General features: G+C 40.6%; 1 protein-coding gene across 4 annotated transcripts in view; it reads right to left on the reverse strand.

Moving 5' to 3' along the window:
• The window catches only part of SEMA6A (semaphorin 6A), a 125823-nt gene that overhangs the window by 20023 nt on the left and 84206 nt on the right, over positions 1–21594 (reverse strand). For 3 of the 4 annotated variants that reach the window (XM_045837964.1, XM_045837967.1, XM_045837966.1), the window contains exons 10-18: positions 21055–21272; positions 17392–17523; positions 14950–15105; positions 13423–13599; positions 12904–13044; positions 12743–12823; positions 10463–10521; positions 8206–8226; positions 2871–3035 (exon numbers count right to left, since the gene is read on the reverse strand). In XM_045837964.1, the coding sequence (XP_045693920.1) occupies positions 2871–3035; positions 8206–8226; positions 10463–10521; positions 12743–12823; positions 12904–13044; positions 13423–13599; positions 14950–15105; positions 17392–17523; positions 21055–21272 (1150 nt within the window). The remainder of the gene's footprint in view (positions 1–2870; positions 3036–8205; positions 8227–10462; positions 10522–12742; positions 12824–12903; positions 13045–13422; positions 13600–14949; positions 15106–17391; positions 17524–21054; positions 21273–21594) is intronic. The other variant, XM_045837968.1, reaches the window with a different exon arrangement.

The following is a 21594-nucleotide window of genomic DNA, read 5'->3' on the forward strand; positions in this document are numbered from 1 at the left end:
AAGATATCAGGCAATTTTAAAGAAAAGCAGCAAGGACGAGAGACATTAGACAAGGCCAATAGGGTAATGAAGGGCAAGGCCAGTTACTGAGAGAGAAAATTGCTTCATTTTCTGTGATAATGCTTCTGGTGTGCTTTGCAGGTCTCTTCTCACGCTTTGTTAATATGACTATATCTACATACAACATCAGACTGCTACTCACAGTATAGAAGGAAAGAGCCTTGGAACATTCCACAGAGGGGCAGAGGGCTTGGGTCTATTATTTTGAAAGGAGGAGGCTAAGAACAATGGTAGCAGAAGGGGGTTAGATTGCAAGGTTGGGAAAGGTGCTTTAACAATGTGAAGGACGCACAGGGTTAAATCAACACGAAAGACACAGCCAGGAAAAGAAAGAACAGGCGAGCAAACATACTCTGGAAATGCAGAATTGTTTGGAGGATGAGGTGGGACTGAGAATGAGACTAGCCCAGAGTTGTTCAGTATATCTGCAGAGCAGAGCTGTGGGCTTGTCTGCTCACTGTTTCCCCCAGTGGCCAAAATAAAAGGGCATTGGACACCTGATTCCTCCTCAGCTAGCTGGTCAGTGGACATATTTTCTGCTTAGTGGGGGGAAATGTGCAGTATTTTAGAAACAATTCCAGAGTATATTTAGCTCCTAAAGCTGGCGCATACAAATGTCACATTCCTATGAGACAATCGACCCAGTGAAAAGAGCACCTGCCAGAGGCCCTCAGAAAACCCAGGAAACCCTCGCATCCCAGGAGATGCTGCACACACGGATGTGACATCATTAAGGCGTCCGCGTCAGGGGATGAAAAGAAAAGAAGCGAGAGGATTACAGACTGGGCCACGTCAAGGAACGGCGTAATGAGTCAGAGAAGAAACAAGACTGTTCCACAGAATAATGCCACCACCAAGTCGTAACACACAGTGCTTGGCAAAAGAAAAGAAAAGATCAAAAGAAATCATGATCCTTAAAAACAATTCAGAGCAAAATGGAATCAAAATCATAAAAATCATGGTAAAAGGAACATTAAAGCTACATCTTTCAAAAATTTCTGCACAGCATCTCATTGTCTTTGCCCCATCAAATACCTAATTGTCAAAAATCAAACTCAAATTTGACAGGGCAAGGCAAGGAGCTAATAGCACAAGAACAGTGATCATGTTAAACACCCATGCAGTCCCCTCTGCCACCATTGTTTGACAATTTGTAGACTGCTTCCAGCTTTGTCAATATTCATAATAAGACCCAAGAGAATGAACAATGCCGAATTTTAAACTGATGTCAAAGTGTTAATTGGACTCTCTGATAACCTCCATCCCTTGGGGGAGTTAATGATTGAAGGAAATTCAAGCCACTGGTCTCAGTGAAGTGAAGAAGAACATAATTGTAACCAACAACTAGATATTTGGTTGACATATTTAATGCTTTACTGGAAAGGCTGTTTGGTTTTTTAGAAAGTCACAGTGGGCAAACACAAAGTGTTTTTACTGAGTTGTCTCTTCTTGAGAACCCAGCCAAGACTAATACCTCTGCGGTCTTGAGCCACACATAACAAATAATGGCACATGCTAGGGGGCTTGTGGCCTGTTGTGACAGTTCTGTGCCACCACAAACCGGCCTGGTGCTTTCTCAGTGTGGTAAGCGCAAGGATCCCTCCAACTTACAGAGGCTGCTGAGACAAAACCCACTTTTAAAAAGAGATTTGGGGTAGGGCACATTAAAAAGAAGTTACAGAATAATAATAAAAACGATTAAGGGGACATGCTGAAGAACAAGTTAAAAGGGCTATATCTTCTCGTTCTGGCTTGGTGCACAGAGCACCTGAGTGTACACTACTCTCAGGAGATGAGATGCGGAAGAGAGGACGGAAGTTTAGCATGCAAGGCTGTCTAGAACACATTCTCTAAGAGTAAAGATGGAGATAGGTATACAGAAAACCTGAGGGAGGACGTGGTCAAGACTGTCCTCCAAGGGTCACTGTGGCTGGTCTCAAATTCCTGCTTGGATAAAAGTCTTGAAAACATGTAGTAGTAAACAATTCTGGATAGGGGGAAACAGCTCAAAATATAACTGGGCCTGGGCTTTTCAGTCTCTGATTTACAAGACTGTTTTTTGGACAAGTAAAGGCTTCTTTGGTTGCAGCTGCAACGCAAGTAGGATGTGTTACCAGAAGCAGCAAATGGCAAGAAAAAAGATGACATTTCCTGTCTCTAGCTGAGCAAAGAAAGCAAAGGAGAATTTAGGACAGTTCACAGTTGAGTCCCTTTCATTTACTGTAGCTTCCTTTCCGTTTTAGATGCATAGCAATTCTGCTTGATTAAATAACATATTTTTACAGAACAACAGGAAGGCAATTACAGTATGTCTCAGGACGGTGGCTCTATTCAAATTCAGTGCCATGGGAGAGTGAGATGCTACCAGCCAGAAAAGGCTTTGCCCTGCCATTTCTCCATTCACTGATTAAACGGGCCTTTACTTTGATTACATGCACTTGCCAAAGCCCTCACTCCACCCCATTCCCTTAGGGTGCAAAACAAAGACCCAAAAATCACAGAATGAAGGAAGAGGAGTGGAAAGGGATCTCAGGAACCTGCATCTGCTTTGCTCCAGGCCACGCTTCTTTTGGGAGGAGAAAGCTTAGCGGCTGTGTTATTTGTTTTGTGTGGTTTCTCCTTACTTGGGCAATAATTCAGGATCAAGCCTAGCACAGAGGATTGGGTTGCAGTCTTTTTTGAGATGCTTTCAATCATAGTGTGTTGGAGGTTCTTAAACTTTGCTATGATTCAGCTGGAAGCAGTTACACAGTCCTCCCTACTTTTCCCTCCCTCTCCCCCCAGAGGAAGAGGCAATTCCAAGGCCTTACCCTTCTCGTCTTGGTGATTATGGGAAGACACTGCCCCCAAAGAGTCTGTGCTGTCAGGTGAATGGAGCAGATTCTTCCAGTCCAGCATTCCTTCCCTAGACTCATACCCCTCTCGAGCCGCCGAATCTGACGTGGTGGTGCTGGGCAAGAGGGAACTGGAGTGCCCTGTTTTCATCACAAATACGGTTAGGGAAAACATCACTGGAGATGCCCACAGTCTTTTTGCTCAGAGGCCAGGAGGTGGGACACCCTAGCAGGCTGTCAGTGGGGTTCAGCAGAAGACCCCTTGAACTCAGAGAATAAAAGGTCAGATACCATCTCTGCTGCTTGATGGGTGAGCCTCGGGGAATCATTTAAACTACTCTGGGCCTTGATTTTCCTTGTGCACCAAATGGAGATTGAGTGGGATAAAGTGACATAATGGTGAAAACACCTAGCAGTGTCTGACACATAGTGGATGCTCAAGAAATACTATTATCCTTCTTTGGTATTCCCACAGCAGCACCGGAGGCAGGATGTGTCCACTGTGGGGACACTCTTTGTGACTGATGGGGGAGGTTTATGGTAGTGGACCAGCCTCTCCCCCAGCACAAGCAGTTCAGCTGTGCTGAGCCTTTTACCTGGAGGGTGTGTCTGTTTTTTAGCTTTTCCAACCGACAGGCATTCCTCTTTCTGGGAGAAGTGACTGCTTTCTAAAGGGATCTGCTCCCACCTCCTTTTCACTGCAACGGAGGCCTTAAATGCTCCACATCGTTATGATTTTGTATTTCATGTCTTAATTCCAACAGTGTTATTTTCATGGCTTTATGAGTCATAACTTGTGAAAGGTTGTTTTGGGGGCCACACTGACTGATACTAGTCTGATAAGAAAGATAGCTTTTTGAGGTGCACAGTAGCCTGTGATAGGATGTCAGGAGAATGGCTAGTTTGGGAATTGGGGCAGACACTGGACATCTCCTGTGTATACATACCTAAGCTTTCTTCCCATCATTCCACAAGGTTAAATGTAGATAATAGCTTTGATCTACACTGGCACAATGATTTAAAGAAGCCCCACTACCTGATGTTATTTCTGGCAGAAATAAAACATAACCTCCCTCTGATTTTCAAGAGGTCTATGGTTTATTCAACCATTTGACCTATAGCAACCTCTTGAGCAATTTTTAGAAAGACTTCAGGGCAACTACCTTGAATGAGCAACTGGTGCCTTTGGTAGAAAGCAGGACAGATTCTCAGGTGACTTCAACCTTGGACTGTGATCACCAAGTACGTGATAAGTAAAATACTGGCCACCAGAAAGAATGATTATAATGATCAATGCATTTTCTTCTTCCTTTTTACAATTATTATTGGATGCTGTATTCCCAGGAGACTTTAATACTGCCAATTACAAATTATATATATATATATATATATATATATATGTAAAAGCAGAAAAAAGCAAGTCAGCCAGGTGGCTTATCTAAGCTGTAATGATTTCTGTGAAAGTACCCCACTTAAATGCTACAGCAAAGCTTCGGTAACATTTAAGAGGGAGCTTTCTGTGTAGAACTTGTTTGGCTCCCACACAGCTTCAAACATCCACTTTGCTGCAAATAGTCTGGTTCATATCCCACTGCTAAAAACACGTTCGTTTAAAACTCAAGAATACTTGATCTAGACTCTTTGTTTTTACAATTCTGGGTTCCATAGCTTGTCTCCTAACGCTGATTAGAGAACTGGGGTAAGAAAATAACCTAGAGCTGGAAATACGGAATTACTTTTACTTCCTCTTGCCTATATTGAGGTCCAAAATACAGCCTGTATTTTTTTCCAACTCTTCAACACTGCTCTAATGAAATACACAGTTAACCTAAGAGAGAATTCAGCACTTTCAGGATAAGCAAGCAATTAGAAATAGCTTTGTATTCTGTAAGGAAGGAGGGGAGCAGGGAGAAAGCTGGGCCTCCAAGTAGCAAAAATTTTTTTTACCTGAATTGATACTCATTTTGAGCGCTTTCAATTTAACTGTGTTCAAGGGGCAATTTTATGATAATGCATTAAGTATGGTTTAGGGAGAACATTTCTTAATATGGTAATCTAGGGGAAATATATGCCTGAGGGGCACATTCTCTGTAGAAAGATTTCTTGGACCATATGCTGCAAATACGTGGAAAACTCATTGGTGATGGAAAGCTATGGCTATGAGAGGATATTAATGTGGACCAGATGGTGGTTAGGTAGGAAAATGTTTTACACAAATGTCAGAAATTAGCTCCTTCCTATTGCTTAAGTGTTAGTCTAATACCCACCATGTCTCCATTCTCTATATGTAAATCTAGAGAAACCATGCATCTGATGTACTCAAAAGAAAAATATATATAACAGCATGAGGTTTGTGATCTTGTAAACTTAATGCTTGAGGATAGGCAACACGTGTCACTGGTGAACCAAACAGTCAGAGAAAGCAGTACCTGATTCTCAGAAATTTTAGAGCCACCGTGTAAAGGACCATTAAGCAGTACTTAGTTTAAACTCAAAGAAGTATATGATTATTGCCTAAGTTTAAAATAAAAGGAAATCACTGTATTTCTTTCTAGAATTTAATTCTACAGGCTCTATTATTTTTGTGCATTACCTAAGGGACTTTGTAACCAAAGCAATGCTACAAAAATAGGTAATCATTTGTGGATACAGTATTAGATGCCAATAGAATTGGAACCTATAATTTTGTCTTGTTAATCCAATTAGGGAGGTCATATTTTAATTAATGGAGTTTATGATGTATAGTTCTTATAATAAAGAGATAGACTTTAAAAGTTAACTTTAGTATGCATCATATTGTTTCTCTATATCTACAAATCTCTGTGATTCCAAAGGTTAGAGACCCTTCAAACTAGCCTATTCACAATGACTGTAGACAATTAGACACAAAAAGAGACACTTTATCAGTACAACAGAGAAAAAGCGAAGGAAAATGTCAGGGTCCAATTCACTAAAAAGGGGTTCTCGATTATGTAACTGGTGGTGTGCAGAGCTTTTGCCAAGCAAGGAGTGCATGTTTTATTGAAACGGTCTCCTTTTTGGACTTAGGCAGTTGGGGTGGTGGTGTTCACTTTATGAGCCTGCACTCAGCCAATGACCGTTGTAATGCAAACATTCAAAGGACACAGCTAGAAACAGTGTGTGTACTTTGCACTGTGGGGTTGGCTTCCTAATCTACATCCATGCTCTTAAATATAGCAATTTGGTATTTCATTTGATGGTATAAATACAGCACCTAGTCCAGTGCCTGGTACTCAATAAATATTTGATGAATGAATTAATTAAATCTATTCTACATTTATTAACTCAAAAATAAGCATATCTTCACTAGTTTGTGAGAAGAAAGTTCCCTGTATTTTTCTAATTACTGTCTGGACCAGCCCTCATTTTGATGGTCAATTCATTGTCTAACCACGTCACACTGGAATGGACAGGACCATTGGTTAAAAGGAACACTCCAACTCTTCTTTACTTTCATCCCAGAAACCACTGATTGAGAGCTGAAGGTGAAGGGCGTAACACTGTTACAATGTTAACATGGAGGAATTAATAAGTTCCTTTCTGCACGCGCCTGCGTGTGTGTGTGTGTGAGAGAGAGACAGAGAGAATGATTTTTGCTCATAAAGAACATCCCATGGTTTAATTGTTCTATCTATATGAGAAATTACCTGGGAGTTAAAGTTGGTCTTAGTACAAATTGATGAATGCTAGGGAAGTTGCTGGTTCAATTAGATTGAAGACCTGAATTTCTCAATATCTGATAAAGATTACTCAATTATAAGAAATGATTGCAAAGTATGGTATTGTGGAGGAGCATATGCTAAGTGGGTTCTCTTTCTGAAGGACAAACTAAACTAGATGACATTTGCCTCCTGAGAATTTTTCCTCCCAGTAGTTGGTGTTTAATATTCTGGCTTGAATCACAGATGAGAGAATGTTAAAGATGGATGAATTCTGTGGGCTCACCTACTCCACACTGCCTCACTTCACGGGAGGACAATCAGGAGAATCCAGGCATTGTTTTCCAGCTTTTAAGACAGACATTAGGACTTTCAGAGAGGCTTTTTATTTATGCCAATTAGATACATTGCGTGAGAGTTTACATAGAGCTGTGAGACACTCTTGTAGCCATCCTGAATGATTTCTTTGAATCCTAAATCCACCTGGCTTTCTTTTCTTACCTACTTTATTCTTTTCTTTCCTATTCTACTCTCTTTTATATTTTTTCCCTTCTTTTCTTACCTACTTCTACATTTAAAGACTGTCCTAGAACTGTTACTGTTCTTAAACACAAAAACTATAAAATGTCTGCACATCAATGAAACTTGTAGTCCTCATTGTAATGCATAAGATTAAATTTACCACATACCTTCTTTTCACTTTACATTTTAAAAACACATGAATAGTTTACCCTAATAAATATTTGGAGGAACTTCGAGAAGTGGAAATGAAACATTTCAACCACATTTCAACTTTTCTTACAGAGAGCTCGGAACATTCTGTTTGTGGATGTACTAGCTTTGTTCAGCCAAGTGTCTGTGTATTCAGAGCAGAACAGTGGGGTGACTCCCGTTTGCCGGTCACGTGCACTGTGCCACTCTCCCTCATCCACATGCTCAAGAAATCCTGATGAAAACATGTCTAAACAGTTCTTTGTGAACTTGAATTTCGATGGCCAATATCATGTTGTATTGGAAAGTTTTGCCTAGTAAGAACTCATTATGTTCACCCTGTATAGATTTTCCCCTGCAGAATGTACTGTCCCAAAAGTCAGCATTTTGGAAATGTTACTCTCTATCAGTGAAAGAGCTATGGCCTATCAGTTATAAGTATTATTCTTTTATCTTGGATATACTTATGTCCAAAAGTAATTTCTTCTCCCTCAAGAACTCATTAAATATATTCACCAAATTCCTACAGTTGGCATGTTATGTGGATTACAGTGTAGGACTCAGTCTCATACATCAAAAAGAAGCAGAGCGATTCTATGGCATCATGAAATTATAATTTTAGTGAATTGGGACCCTGAAGTAACAAAGATTCTGGTCCATGGTGTTTAGGAATGAAAACTATAAACTACCACAGGGTGAGTGGCTTGAAGAATTGAAAAAAAAGAAATCCATAAACTGACCATATACTGTGTTGTAAGACATTTCGTGATCTGGTAGAGGAGTTGAAATGTCTATGAAGAATAATGAGAACAAAAAAATTAAAAAGAAACCTAAGGTTTGAAAATACTGAAGAGGATTAGTGAAACAGGATTTCCTAAACAGATTTTTAGCGATAATTAATTGAGTAATATCTTCCTTACCATTCAACGCCACGAAGGAATCTGAAAGACAAAAGGGAGGAGGAGGTCACTTATTTTAATGCGATCTTGGTGTGGCTTGCACAGTAAGTGGGGATGAACTAATACAGCACTATGATAACATATGGTACCCAATACTAAGTAAATACACTTCAATTTTGGCTTTATAACATGAGATGCTTTATTTTCCATCCAATTTCATACCCCCATCTCTTCCCCAAGTGAGTTTTCTCAGTCACTGTTTTTGTTGCCAAGAGACAGAGAAAAAACAAGAGTCAGTCAAGAAATGGTAACTGTGATTATATGTGTTTCTGAGAACCTAAGCCCTACTCTATACTGAGGGACACAGATGTGGATAAAGTAAGTGACATCAGGACACTTACAAAATACTTTCAATGACTGTACCTAAGGAACAGTGGATTGTGTCCAAGTAGAAAATGAGTATCAGTCTAGGATATCAACAGTCTTCCGTCCAAAGTGAATAAAAGTGTTTCATTTACAAAAATAAAAAAAAATAAAAATTCGTTGCACTTAGGGGATTTGTAAAAAAAATAATAAAATATCTTTGTTTCTTTTTTACATTCTCTCATTCCATCCTAACCACCACACTGTGAGGAATGGTCCAGTTCATCCCAATGTTCTGAACTCAGCAAGGATTTCAGTTAGGTAATTAAAAACAAAAATAAAAGTAATCACATACTCAGGCAACATACTGGGTGTATCATGTGTCTGGGTCAGGACACTGGTTCACTTATCCTGCTACTCAGCCCCTGACACTGGCTCTTTACGATTTCCTCGTTTCCCCTGAAAGTCCTGTTACAGAGTCATTGTGCACCAATCATCTAAACCCTCTGAGTGCCTATCAAAGAGGAGGTTTGCCTAGTTGAAGGAGGTCACACTTCAGCAGGAGCACAGGTTGCTGAGAAGCTGCTAGGAAAGGCAGCAGAGGGTCAGGTCCGCCTCGCATCCTGCCTGGAGTGGGCACTCTCAGTGCCTTGGCAGGGATGGGATTCAAGGGTAGGCAGCACGTGAAAACACAGAGCCTTCACTGCTGAGAACCAAGAGTAAATCACTGGCTTGGGACCTGAGGGTCTCCCCTGTGCTAGTGAGGCTTCCTTAGGCTTTTCTGCCAAGGACACAGGTGTGGTGTGAGCCTGCTGGTGTAGTGGCCACATGCTAGAGATATTGACTATTTTTACATTTTTTCATACATTTACCTATGAAACCCAAATCGACACCCCAGTTTTCTATAGATGCCCATACTCCCAGATCATAAAAATATGATGTTAGCTAATTAACTTTAGTCACAAAGAAACACATATAAACCAAAATCTGTTTAGCTGAAAACAGAGTGTTAAGGTACCAAAGTGATTAAGACCCACAGATCGAATTATTTCACCGCTCAGAAGTAACACAGGTGTTCTGGCAATGACACTGTGTCTTATGATGATTTCTTAACTCATTAAATTTTATGTGTGAATGATAAACTTTTGCCAATATATAATATTTGCAAACAAAAAAATATATGGCATAGAATTGGGAGATAAGGTGGCCTTATCTCTATAGTTGATTATGTCTGATCTCTATAAAAATACACCGTAGGAAGTTGAACAGCACATTAGCATTTTCAGGAGAATTTCGGTATTAATCAGATCACAGGACAACCAGGATCCTTTCCATGAAGTTCTACCTATAATGTTACTATTTAATGACTTTCTAAATGAGCTCTGAGATTAGCATAAGTTCATTTCTATGAAAAGGTTATTTTTGAAAATTTTTTTCTACTGCATGTGTTAACAGACATAAATCTAATTTTAAAAAATAATTACTTTTTTTAGCGTGTAGGTTCAAGAAAGATAGAACAGTTCCACCATTCAATTAAAAAGCTAGAGTATAATGCCCAGTCTTTTCATTATTTGGCTAAAAATTACAATGTAACAGCATATTTTAAAAAACAACAAAAATGGCCTTTTAAAAATGAAGATGCAGATATAACTTACTCTTCTGTTATAATTAATATCTTGTAGAGTGAATTTGTTCCACAGCATTATAATAATGAAATAGGTGCCAGCATTTATAGCAACTACATTGGCTTTAAAACACACCATTTTCTTTATTTGATATTTGGAAGATGGTTTCTGTTATTTATGCATATTTCGGTGCCAGCTGTACTCGGTTCCCCATGCAGGGTAATGTTTCTAGGCCATTCGATAAATCATCTCCGCCCAAAGATAAACGTGGATAAAAGGCTTTAACTTACTGTGACAGTCTCCTAGGCCTTCTGTATTGCCACGCTCTATATCCTGTTCGAAAGTCAGTCTTCAAAAAAGGAGGAAGAAGAAAAACAGAATCAAATTCAATAATGTGAGTCACTATTCTGGTTTAGTTCATTAAAGCAATTAACTCAATTTGATAAATTGAGTGGCATGTGCAAAAAAAAAATACGTATATAACAGGTTGACAATTCATCTCTGAAATTTATAGAAATGAGTCTTCTGTATAAGACTCTCCAAAGAGAAGCCATGGTTTAAGCAGTTAATTCAGATATTATTCAGGAGTTAATTAGTCTGTGCATTATTGATATCCCTCTTTTACTCTGATTCCCTGATCATTCCTTATAAATGTTAAAACATACCGTTATAAACAATATAGAAGTCCATAAATTAAAAATAAGTTTTTTTCCTTTCTACTTTCTCTTTCACTCCAACTCTTGCCTTCCTAGACCTTTATCTATCTCCTCAATTAGCAACAATTTATATCACAAAGTGTTAAAGGGTACAAATGGCCAGTGGAAATGTGGGGCCCAAGATGAGAGGACTTGGAGGTGCGTTTTGCTGAGACCACTCGGGTATTCTGTTCCTTACTCCCAGTCCTCAAGAGTGTGAATGTGAAGCTCATGTCGGAAACCCACACGCACACTCTTCTCTCCAGTCCACTTGGTCAGCGCTGGACTGTGGAAGCTATGTAATACCAATGAGACTAATCATAATATGTATTTTAGCTTTTAACATAAGCACAGTGGAATCACCCCAAAGAGTATAGTCCTTTTGGGGTGAACTTTGTGCTTCTTCCCACAACGTAATTAAAACTCCTACTTTACAACTGCTTTCAGAGTTTATTTATGAGCCATACAGGAAAACTATTTTGAAATTCACTCCTCAATCTAATAATTTACTATGTTTGCTAATTTTTTTACTGCTTTAAAACATCAAATTCATCCTCAAAGGATAAAGATTTCTAGTAGTAATGAAAGCCAGTATTCATCAGGCCCCAAAGACCTTTTTCCAAGGAAAGTTGCACACTTTTTGGAGCAATATTCATGTAGATGTTTTGAAAAATATGTATGTAGATCTTTAAGGGAACAAATTTGGAGTTCGTATGTTAATTTAGAAATGATTTTTAAAAATCAGTCTTATTACCTCTGGTTGCATCTTGAGTCTAGAAAGCACATGGGTCATGCCTTAGCTCTCCTCACTGTGCGTTGTGACCCTTCCCCCTTCACGTCAGGAGGTCCCGTGAAAAAAGACAAAGTGCTAGCACTGCAGTGTATCTATGTTGCTACTGGTAAAGCTGAGCTAACAATATATAGAAGTTAGCCCTTTGTTTTAGTTATCATTTAGTTATCATTAGTTATCATTTAGTTATCATTAGCCCTGTTTATAGGAATCCTGTCCCTCCTCCGTATTATGCAGGCGGTGGTAATGAAATACCCTTCTGTCTCTTGGCTTAGCTCTTCTAAAATGGGAGAGGAGATTCAGAGCGATGTGAGGGCCATTCTGCTCCCTCCTTGGATCTGGGGGAGTTGAAGGGATTGACTAAGAAAGAACTGCGGTGCCATAGGGCACCTTCCTTGAATGGTCATAACCTGTCAAGGACATACACAGAATGTTTTCCCAATGCTATTTTGGATTTCACATCCATTGGAGTAAAAACATAAACCTTTTAACTAATATCATCTAAGCACTTAAAGACAGAGTAACAATTTTAAGCACCAAAATCACAGGCGTGTTAGTCTGCCCCGATCTGGCTGACCTGCTGGAAAACTGCCAAGAATTGATCACCTAGTGAGTAATAGGGTCACTGTTCTTCAGCACAGAGGAAAGATTTATTGGATGTATACAACATGCTTGCAGTACAAATGTATCGCTTAACAAATGCTCCACAATTTCTTCTCAGCCTTGTGTGGTCAATTAGAGAAGCCAGTTTTGTGAGGGCTGGACAGACCACATCACTAATCTAATTGGTATCCAACTGCTCCTTTTCTCTGCTGTTGTTGAATTGCAATGATTAAGGCTCGCACCTCCTTGTCCCTCTCTCTAGGGAACACTTAGAACACACTGTGTTTCTTCTCTTTGTGTTTTTAATCAGCCTGAGGATGGATGATTAATCAATTGGAAATCTGCCACATGTGATATTGGGGTGTTCTATGAAATGGGAGAAGGAAGGAGAGTGGCTGAGTGGGGTGGTATGTGTGAGCACAGTTAACTGTATATAGAGAATGTAGAGCACTTTACACTTTCCCACACCGCAGGCACCTTACCTGCTGCCAGGTGACAGGTGGGCACATGAGCCTCCTTCCTTTACCCAGCCACAGTATGGGTCTCTGGAGGCGATGCAGGTTCTGCAGGAAGAGGATGACCATGAGCTACCTAGGACTCCTTTCTAAGCACCTCCTAATGGTCAATCAGGCAAAGTACATACTTTTTACATTTCCCATGTCGTTCACACCGGCCAAGGGGAACCTTTATCACACAGGTGGAGAAGGCAACATACAGAGAGTTGCTTGCTTTGTCCAGTTGCAATCCCATAATCCTCTTGTCTTCTACTCCATCATAGCTGCACCTAATTTTATAGGGCAGGATGATAATATCATTAAAAGTTTTCCCTGGGTCAGTTCTCTTTTTCCTGCCACCACCCTGATACCTCACCTCCCAGCCCACAAAGCGATTGCATAATCTGATCTAACTGAAGGTGAAACAGATCCTTATGCATGCACACACACATCACACACATACACACAAACACACATGTGTATCTATAGAAATACATATATTATTGGCAAGCAGAAAATGTTTTTAGTGTATCCAAAGACTTTTACAAATAATATTAAAAGCCACCTAAAATGCATAAAACCTAAGTCTGCCATGATTTTCTCTGAAAGAAAGGGATCACAATAACATAACAAATAATTACTAAGAAAGGACCAAACATTCTACATACTTTTCTGGGTTGTAAACACTCATCTCTTCCAGGAAAAGGCTGTCATTTAGGAAACCACTGTTTCCTATTCTGGCCAAGAACTTCAAGATTATTCCCTTCTCTGATCCCAGGAAAACCACAGTGTGGTTCTGATACGGCCCAGCAGCAGTGTCCACCGCGATTTTGGTGAGGCGGTACCTAAAATAACAGGATCGCATTTTTATCTCTTGTTGTTCCGTCATTAAAGTGTCTCCTTTTCTACTTCAAACAGTTTTGACATTGCTTTCTAGCAATAACCTTAAGAGAAGTATATGTGTATAAATAATGCTCTCAAGCTGTTCTGGTACGTTATTGCCATATGCAGAGCATTAGTATGGCTCCAAGGGGAGAGAGGAGGTATGGTGTGCAGAGGCCAAGTTACATAATAAATAGACAGCCATAACCATCTGAAACCACTCAGCAATGATCCTTTCCATGAGCAACAAGGAAAGGCTAATGTCTCCTCTGCAGAGGGGAAGAAATAAGGAAACTCATTTAACATGTCATTTAACATTGGAAAGAAAAGCAGTGGCTACCATTTTTCATACTGTTCTTCTGAGGTGTAAAGCCTCATCAACAAAATGCCAGGTCAGAAAGCTTTAACTGTATGCAGGAGGACTGAGACTTCAGAAGGATGTGCCAGCCAAACAAGGTCCATTTAAAGCAAAGGTGAGTCTCGCCACATGTCTGGGATAAGTCCTGTTGGGCACTCTCTTTCTCTGAAATCCCTCAGCCATTCAGTACTCCAGACACTGACTTGTCCTAAGTGCCATGGCAGGTGCCAGCCCCTGCGGGTACACTGTTTCCACCTTATAGGCAAGAGCCATTATAATACTTTAATATTTATCAATAAAGGCACAGTTTGAAAATGATGATAGAGTTAATTAACATTCTGTTTGATGTCTGCTACGACTGGATGGTAGTAGGGAAGGCCTGCTGAATTGTTTGGAAATAAGCTCTAAATGTATACAAGGAGGAGTTTTTAGTACTTTCTCAGATTTCAGATCAGCTATCCCGTCTCTGTTGGCTGCCACTTCAGACAACAAATGCTGAAGTATGAACCTTCATATTGGTATATTTGTGCACATCCTCCTTTTGTCTGTGCGCCATTTGACAGTTAGCAACCCAGGCACAATGCCTGGATGGAATCTGCAGCTCGTTTAGTAACCATATCCAATCAAACAGGTATCTACATCCATTGACTGATTCTCTTTCACTGCTCCCCTACTCTTGCACAGACTGGACTAAAGGGCTAACCAGGAAGGAAAAATCGTTGTTTCCTCTAATTGCTGTTAGTGTCCAGTTAGTCCAGAAACACCCAAACTCTTCTCACTGGGGATGTGGTTATATGGGTTTGGGGGCATCCACCTGACCCACCAGCATTTCATAGCTGAATCAGTGTGCACAATAAGAGAAGATGTCTGTGGCATTTCTAAACATGATCCACTGAGGTGAGCGTAAGATGTAGAAGGGAAGCTCCACTTAGGACAGAGTCTGCTTGATACCCACCTGACCATCGTCCTCAGGAACCATGGCCTGTTGATGATAGAAGGCACAGCCTCATCCATGAGCGGGTGTGTTTTGATGAAGTTCAGGGTATCATCAGGAAACTCATTTGAGGTCGTATATTTTTCTAAGGAGGATGAGCCTGCGCAGCAACCTGGCCTAAAAAGAAAAAAAATAGGGATCTGACTGGTGTGGCTTAGTGGATTGAGCATCATTCTGCAAACCCAAAGGTCGCCACTTCGATTCCCAGTCAGGGAACAGGCCTGGGTTGTGAGCCAGGTCCCCAGTTGGGGGTATGCAAGAGAGGCAACCAACCTATTTAGGTTTCTCTAGCACATCGATATTTCCCTTTCTCCCTCCCTTCCCCTCTCTCTAAAAATAAATAAAATCTAAAAAAAGAAAAAGAAAAAGAAAGAAAGGGAGGGAACTTATTTCATGCCTTATGGCAAATTCTTTGAATGAACTGCTTCTGTAAGCATCTGGCATGGAAGAGAATGTACCGTAGGCTGAGAGGAGGAAGTTGAACAATGCAGAACGCCACCAAATACAATGTGCTTAGATTTCCTCTCACCCCCTCATTCCACAGAGGAGCCTTGGCCAGGGCAGTTCAGCCTTGTTGGGGGCAGCTTGGCTTCCCCCCAGAAGCACAAACAAATCCCATAAACAGTGATGGAGCTTGAAACAAGTGGGGGAGTGTGTGGTTTGCACATGTCTCAAGGACTGCTTTCTGTGTCCTAAAACCCTGAGAGAAGTTCTTGAGGCATTTGCTCCAGAGGAGAGAATTGAGCCGACTTTTCTACATTCATGTTTTGTTTTTTATTGATGCATTTGCTCTGGTTTGATTTGGGTACATATGAAAAGACAATTACACTGGAGTCCCTCCTGAAAGGTCATTTCTTTATAACGTGCAATTTGTTTCTACAAGGTTTCAGGAGTCGAGGGATATCTCAGTAAAGTCCGATCAGGGAAACACTGACACTAATCCTCTCCAGGCACCTGGTTTGCCTGCTGGTGCAGGAGTGGAAATTAGACCCTGATAACAATGGCATAGTCTAGCCCCTCGCACATGCTGCTTCATGGCACTCACCCGGCCGGCCCTGTGAAAGGATCCTGCTGTCTGCAAAATGGGCCAGGCAAGCACGTGGGAAGATGAGGGTAAACACATTTCCAATAGTAGAAAATCACGTCACGTATGTTTCCTGGCCATAGCTAATACCATCTTCCACACCAAGGGCAACATATTATGTAAGCTCACCCTGAAACCTGAACCCTGAGGCCTAATTCCCCTTCCTGCCTACCTCGAAGGTAGCTAACAATTCCAGACATTGACTCAGAAAATCTATCTGAAGTTCTGCCAGAGTGTGCTTTTTGTACCTAGTCTGCACTCCATGAGTAATGGGGTATGCACATGTCAGATAATTCAGATGAAGAAGACAGATAAACCATAAGGGTTCCTTCTCCTGGGTACAGTGGTTCACATTATTTAACTTAATTCAATTAAATGGCTAGGTATTTTCTGTGGGGTGCTGGAGGTTGGAGGCGGTAGTTGGAAACCAAAAAACTTAAGACATTGGGCTGCTTTTCAGAGGCCCAAAAATTCAGTGGAGGAAGCCAAGTACACAGGGATGTTCCTGTGTGACTCAGACTGCAAATGCTGTAGTGATCGTACCCAGCGTGTGCCACATACAGAGGGCAAGTGCTGGGCTGGGGCCAGCTTTCTCCTGTCTCAGTTAAAAAGAGTGACTTAGTTGCTGTAGTGTGAGGATTTGAGGGAGATTACAGAGAACCAAGAGGTCTCTGGACAACAGGTTCCCAATGAAGGCAACTCTGGGACATATTTGGGAAGAGGGGGATCTGGACTGTGTCTGGACCCAAAACTGACCAGAACCTGGCTGACCAGAGGCATGTTAATGGTCCATTGCACCTATGATTTCTTCTTGCCCTTGGCCTGAGTCTTGACTCAGTTCTGATCCAACCTGATCAAAAAATCCAGGGAACACCATTACATTTCACATTCTATTAGGATTTAAAGACATTAGTCTTTGTAAAATTGAAGGGAAGCAGGGAGGAGCGGTGGAAATCTATCCAGCTGTGTGAATTTGCACAGTACACTTTAAACCTCCCTGGGCCTCAGTTTCCTCAACTATAGATCATTGGAACTAGCTGGCCGAGAGGGTCTATTCATCCTAGGGTCACATTGGATAAAACACAGATTAAGCAAAAGACAAGAGAGTCATTGTTTTAAATATAATGTAGGTAACTCTGAATTTTGCTTAAGTGGATGAAAGCAAATGACCTCATAGGCCTTTCTGTTGTTCTGGCATTTCTTCCTGTACAGCTAGCATGGAGGACACTGGTGTGCAGTCTGCAAGATGTTCATTATCAGAGGAGCAAGCTGTACCATTTCTAGGAGTTCAAAATAGCAATATAAATATCTGCATGTACCTGGGCTTAGGCACTCGCTCATCAGGAACTGGTGTCCAAGTAGAATCTGGAGACTTCTGTTCTTTGAATCTTCCAGTAAAAACACTGGCAATGTCACGCATGTCATAGGCACAGACTGCAGACCCTGGGATGCTGCAACACAGCATTTCACACAGTGTTACTCATGCGACAGGGGCACATACAGAGTGAAAAACATATTTCAAAGAAACTTCCCTATTATGGGCAGTTGCATATTCTGACAAACGAATGTAAGGAGCCCGAGCGCATAAGGAGAATATTCCTGTGAATCAAATGTTCATCAGTGGCCCTAAAGAAAGGGTTAGTTACAGCAAACTCATAAAGAGAAACAATCTCTTCTGTTTTCTGGAACTGCTTCTATTTATAAAGGAAGAATGGTTGAACTGGTGATTTCAAAGTTTCATGAATTCCCTGATACTAATTACCAGTCAACAAGCCCAAAGTAAAATCTTCACAAAATATTCTCCATCTTTAATATTGGTAAAAATTTAAAGTAAAAGTGCCTCCACTGTCCACATACTGCTGCTTTGGATTTGGTACCACCAGCCAAGGACGCCAGGAGTGAGAATGAATGTGTGCAAAACCCATGAATATTTTTAGTCACTGTACGGTTTTTACTTCCTGTTTATTTGCATAAGACTGAACAATTTAAATCTCTAAAGCATCAACACTTTGCAAATAAAGTGCTCTATTAAGGGCTAAATAATAATAATGATGGTAATCTCTACCTGTAATTGCATTCTTGCCTGGCACTCTTGGAAGGACTTGGAGATTTTTTTCATCAGTGGTGAGAGGCATGAATAATTCATTCATCTAAGTGTACTGTTTGAACCCACGTTTATTTTTGACTATGGTTGTTCCTTGATTTTGATCAAATAAATTGCAGGCACCAGCTGGCCAAGAGTTTGAATTAGGCTCTGAGGCTGTGGGCCAGTGCACGGCACAGGCACCAAGGCAGGGTTCACGCTTTGCAGTGTGGGAGCATCGCCCAGTGCAGAGAGGACGGTTTGGTCTGGATTTTGTGAATGTTGAAAGGATATGGAAATTGCTTCATAAATAATAAGAACTTTATGCCATTTTAAATTTCATATAACAACTATTGAAGAATAACAAGTACAGCAAGAAATAGAGAAAAAATTAGAAAGCTTATTTAAAACAAGGTGGCAGAATGAATTTTAAAGTATTTTAAAATTAATAGTAGTAAATTTTTAAAAGCAATATATGTGTATATATATATACACACACATATACATCACACACACATACACACATTGTTTACAGAACTGAGTATATAAGACAGCAATCACCACTTGTTTTGAAATTTTAGAACCCTGGCATTACTTAATTTTGTAACATACTTCATAACTCCCTTCCCTAAAAGTAACAGGTATACATATTTATTTTAAATATTAAGAAAAATAGGATAAATATTGAATTATTTTATGAGGTACCTTGTAATAACTGAAGACACCTTAGGATTTTATAATCTTCCCAAGGTCAGAATCACTTGTGACACCCTCTCTTCTTCCCTATTGCACTCCCTGCCTCCTTCCTTTCATCCTTTCCTCATTCATCTTTCTTCCCACCTGCTGTTCATTCAACCTTTGTTTATGGAATACCTAATCTCAAGCAGTAAATGCTCAATAAATAACAGAGTACCGTTCTCGATTGACTCACGGTTCAGTATGCATGCAAGTAACAACAACGGTGATAGTAAATTAGCCCAGGACAATCTGTTATGAGCAGTACTTAAAGAGTTATGTACAAGGTCTTACAGGAAGTGACTTGAGCTTAGACTTGGAGCATTCTTAGGGTTTCAACGGGCAAACAGACAGTGGGTGTGCAGGTGACTTGGGAGAGAATAGGACTTGAGCAAACATGGCATGTTCAAGACAGACTATTCAGAAAGTCTGTGCCGCTGGAGGAGGAGATGGGTCAGATCTGGAGGGGGTTTGCCATTCCGAGGATTATCTCCAGTACAAAGAGGAGCACCTCAAGGGTTTGAAACGACCCGACAGTGGCCAGGTCTGCATGAGTACAGGATGGGGTAGGGAGGAGTGAAACTAGAGGGAGTAAAAACTGAAGAGGGACTATAATTTATAGATGAAAATGGGTGTGTGTACTTTTACCATTTTCTGATCTTATTGAACAAATATATTTCTAAGACCACATAAGCATGCAATACTTGGATGTTTCCTAGGGGCCTTCAAAGAAAATACTTTAAATGGAGTGTCTGTAATATGCAGTAATCTACTACTATATTGTAATCAGAGTAACTCGCCCCCTCAGAAAACAGACGAACCAGAAGTATATTCTGAAATTCCACCAGCCCCTGCATTCCCATGTACAAAGACATCATTTTTTTCAACAATGCTAGATATGAAGTATGAACAGTCAAAGCCTGAATTATTGTATCTTTTCCATTCTCAAGTCTAAAAATCCCTACAGATGGCTAAAGCGTACTTAAATCTCACTGAGTACTTCTTGCCATAATATGGTTTCATATTCTCATACATCTTCAGTGGGGAACTTCTGACCCCCAAATAAGTAAGGAACATTACTTCATCCTTTAGCTTGCGCTCTGTCTGGACCCTACCCAATCACGACCCAGTTCTTTTGAGTGCTGCCCTCCAGTCTCATCTTGTGTGTGCCTGTCATCGAGGTGCTCATCGAGTTCAGAAGAGTCTTTGTGAAAAGTATAATCCAAAATAAAACTGTATTCCTGAAGGAAGATAATACGGAGCGTCCAAATTCTACATAGAAATGCGAACATAGTGAATGTATCTAGATTCCATGACCATGCCCAGAGTTATGATCATGTTCGCAGCAGTGCCAGGACTCTGTAACGTCTGAGAGAGCCGAGTACCAGGCAATGTGGATGCCTGCCCTCCTTCTGTCCTTCACACTCCATACATTCCCACTGCTCTAGGAACAGTCATTGGTGTATTATTTAATCGCTCAGCCTTAGCTTAAAAAATACCACAATAGGAATAAACAGGCTGACACTCAGCATTTCCAGGTTTGATAACTTATAAGTCCTCATTCGAGGCCTCCAGAGTCAGGCCGTGGTGCTGTGGTTGGGGTCCAGGCTCCTCCGACAGGATTATAACCAGGGTGTCTTAGGTGGGGTGCAAGGTGGACTCATCTGGATCCTGACCTTCACTATGTAGCACTTAAATAGATTTACTGTAAAAGTTACCAGTAATAAAAGTCAAACAGAATAGTATGTGACCTAGGAGAGAAAGGAGCCACATTCTTGAGTTTGAAGCTGCCTCTTCTTTCTATTGACTACCTTGACTAGGTAATAGAATTGAATTTCATTTTCTCAAGTGTAAAGGGCAATGGTCTTCATTTCCAGGCTTATTGGAAGGATTGAGAAATAACAGTGTTTGTATGCCAGGCATGTAATTAGAAGATATTGTTATAACTTACCTAATTATAATACTTTCCCTAAAATCCTAATCTAATAATGCTTATAAATGACTCTGAATATGTTGATGAACACCGAGTGTTAAGTGTGTTCTAGCTACAAAGAGTGAATGGTAATTTTTCCATGAGTTGTGAATCTTGTGTACTAGAACACAGCCCCTGCGAGGAAGAAGCCAGGAGGAACTGATTAGGTCAGCACAGCCAAGACATGGTTACCTGTTATAAGGTGTGGAAAAGGTTGCCAGGACAACATCACGGCCATTGATGCGAATCACATCTGTGACGGCCTGGAGTATGTTGAAATAAAAATGGGAGTCTCCGGGAACTGAGCAGTTCAGGCGAGCCTTAAGGAAAGATGTCCACTGTTTCTCCAAGACTCTCTGCGACCCTCCCATGTCATTCTTACAAACCTGGGCCACTCTTGGGAAAACTACCTGCAGGGATGAAACACACAGGGAAAATGAAATGCACTCACTTTTCGAGGAGACCTTAGTAGAAAAATCCCCTTTCTTTGAAAATAGAAACAGAACAACAAGGTGCTTAATTTAATCTTGTGTTTCTAAAATCAGTACCCTCCCTCCCTGCAAGAAGGAAAACCTCAGCATTGGAACAGCATGTTTTAAAAGATAAGGCTGTGCCATTTAATACAGAGCCATAAATCCTTCAGGGGATCAGCTCTCAGCCACATAAACTCATTTCCATACAGACTGCTTAGCTTTTTATTTCCCCAAACAAAAGCACACTTTGTATGCATCA

This window comes from Phyllostomus hastatus, unplaced genomic scaffold (assembly GCF_019186645.2).
Source record: "Phyllostomus hastatus isolate PE091 unplaced genomic scaffold, TTU_PhHast_1.1 phas_contig_254, whole genome shotgun sequence".
NCBI lineage: Eukaryota > Metazoa > Chordata > Mammalia > Chiroptera > Phyllostomidae > Phyllostomus > Phyllostomus hastatus.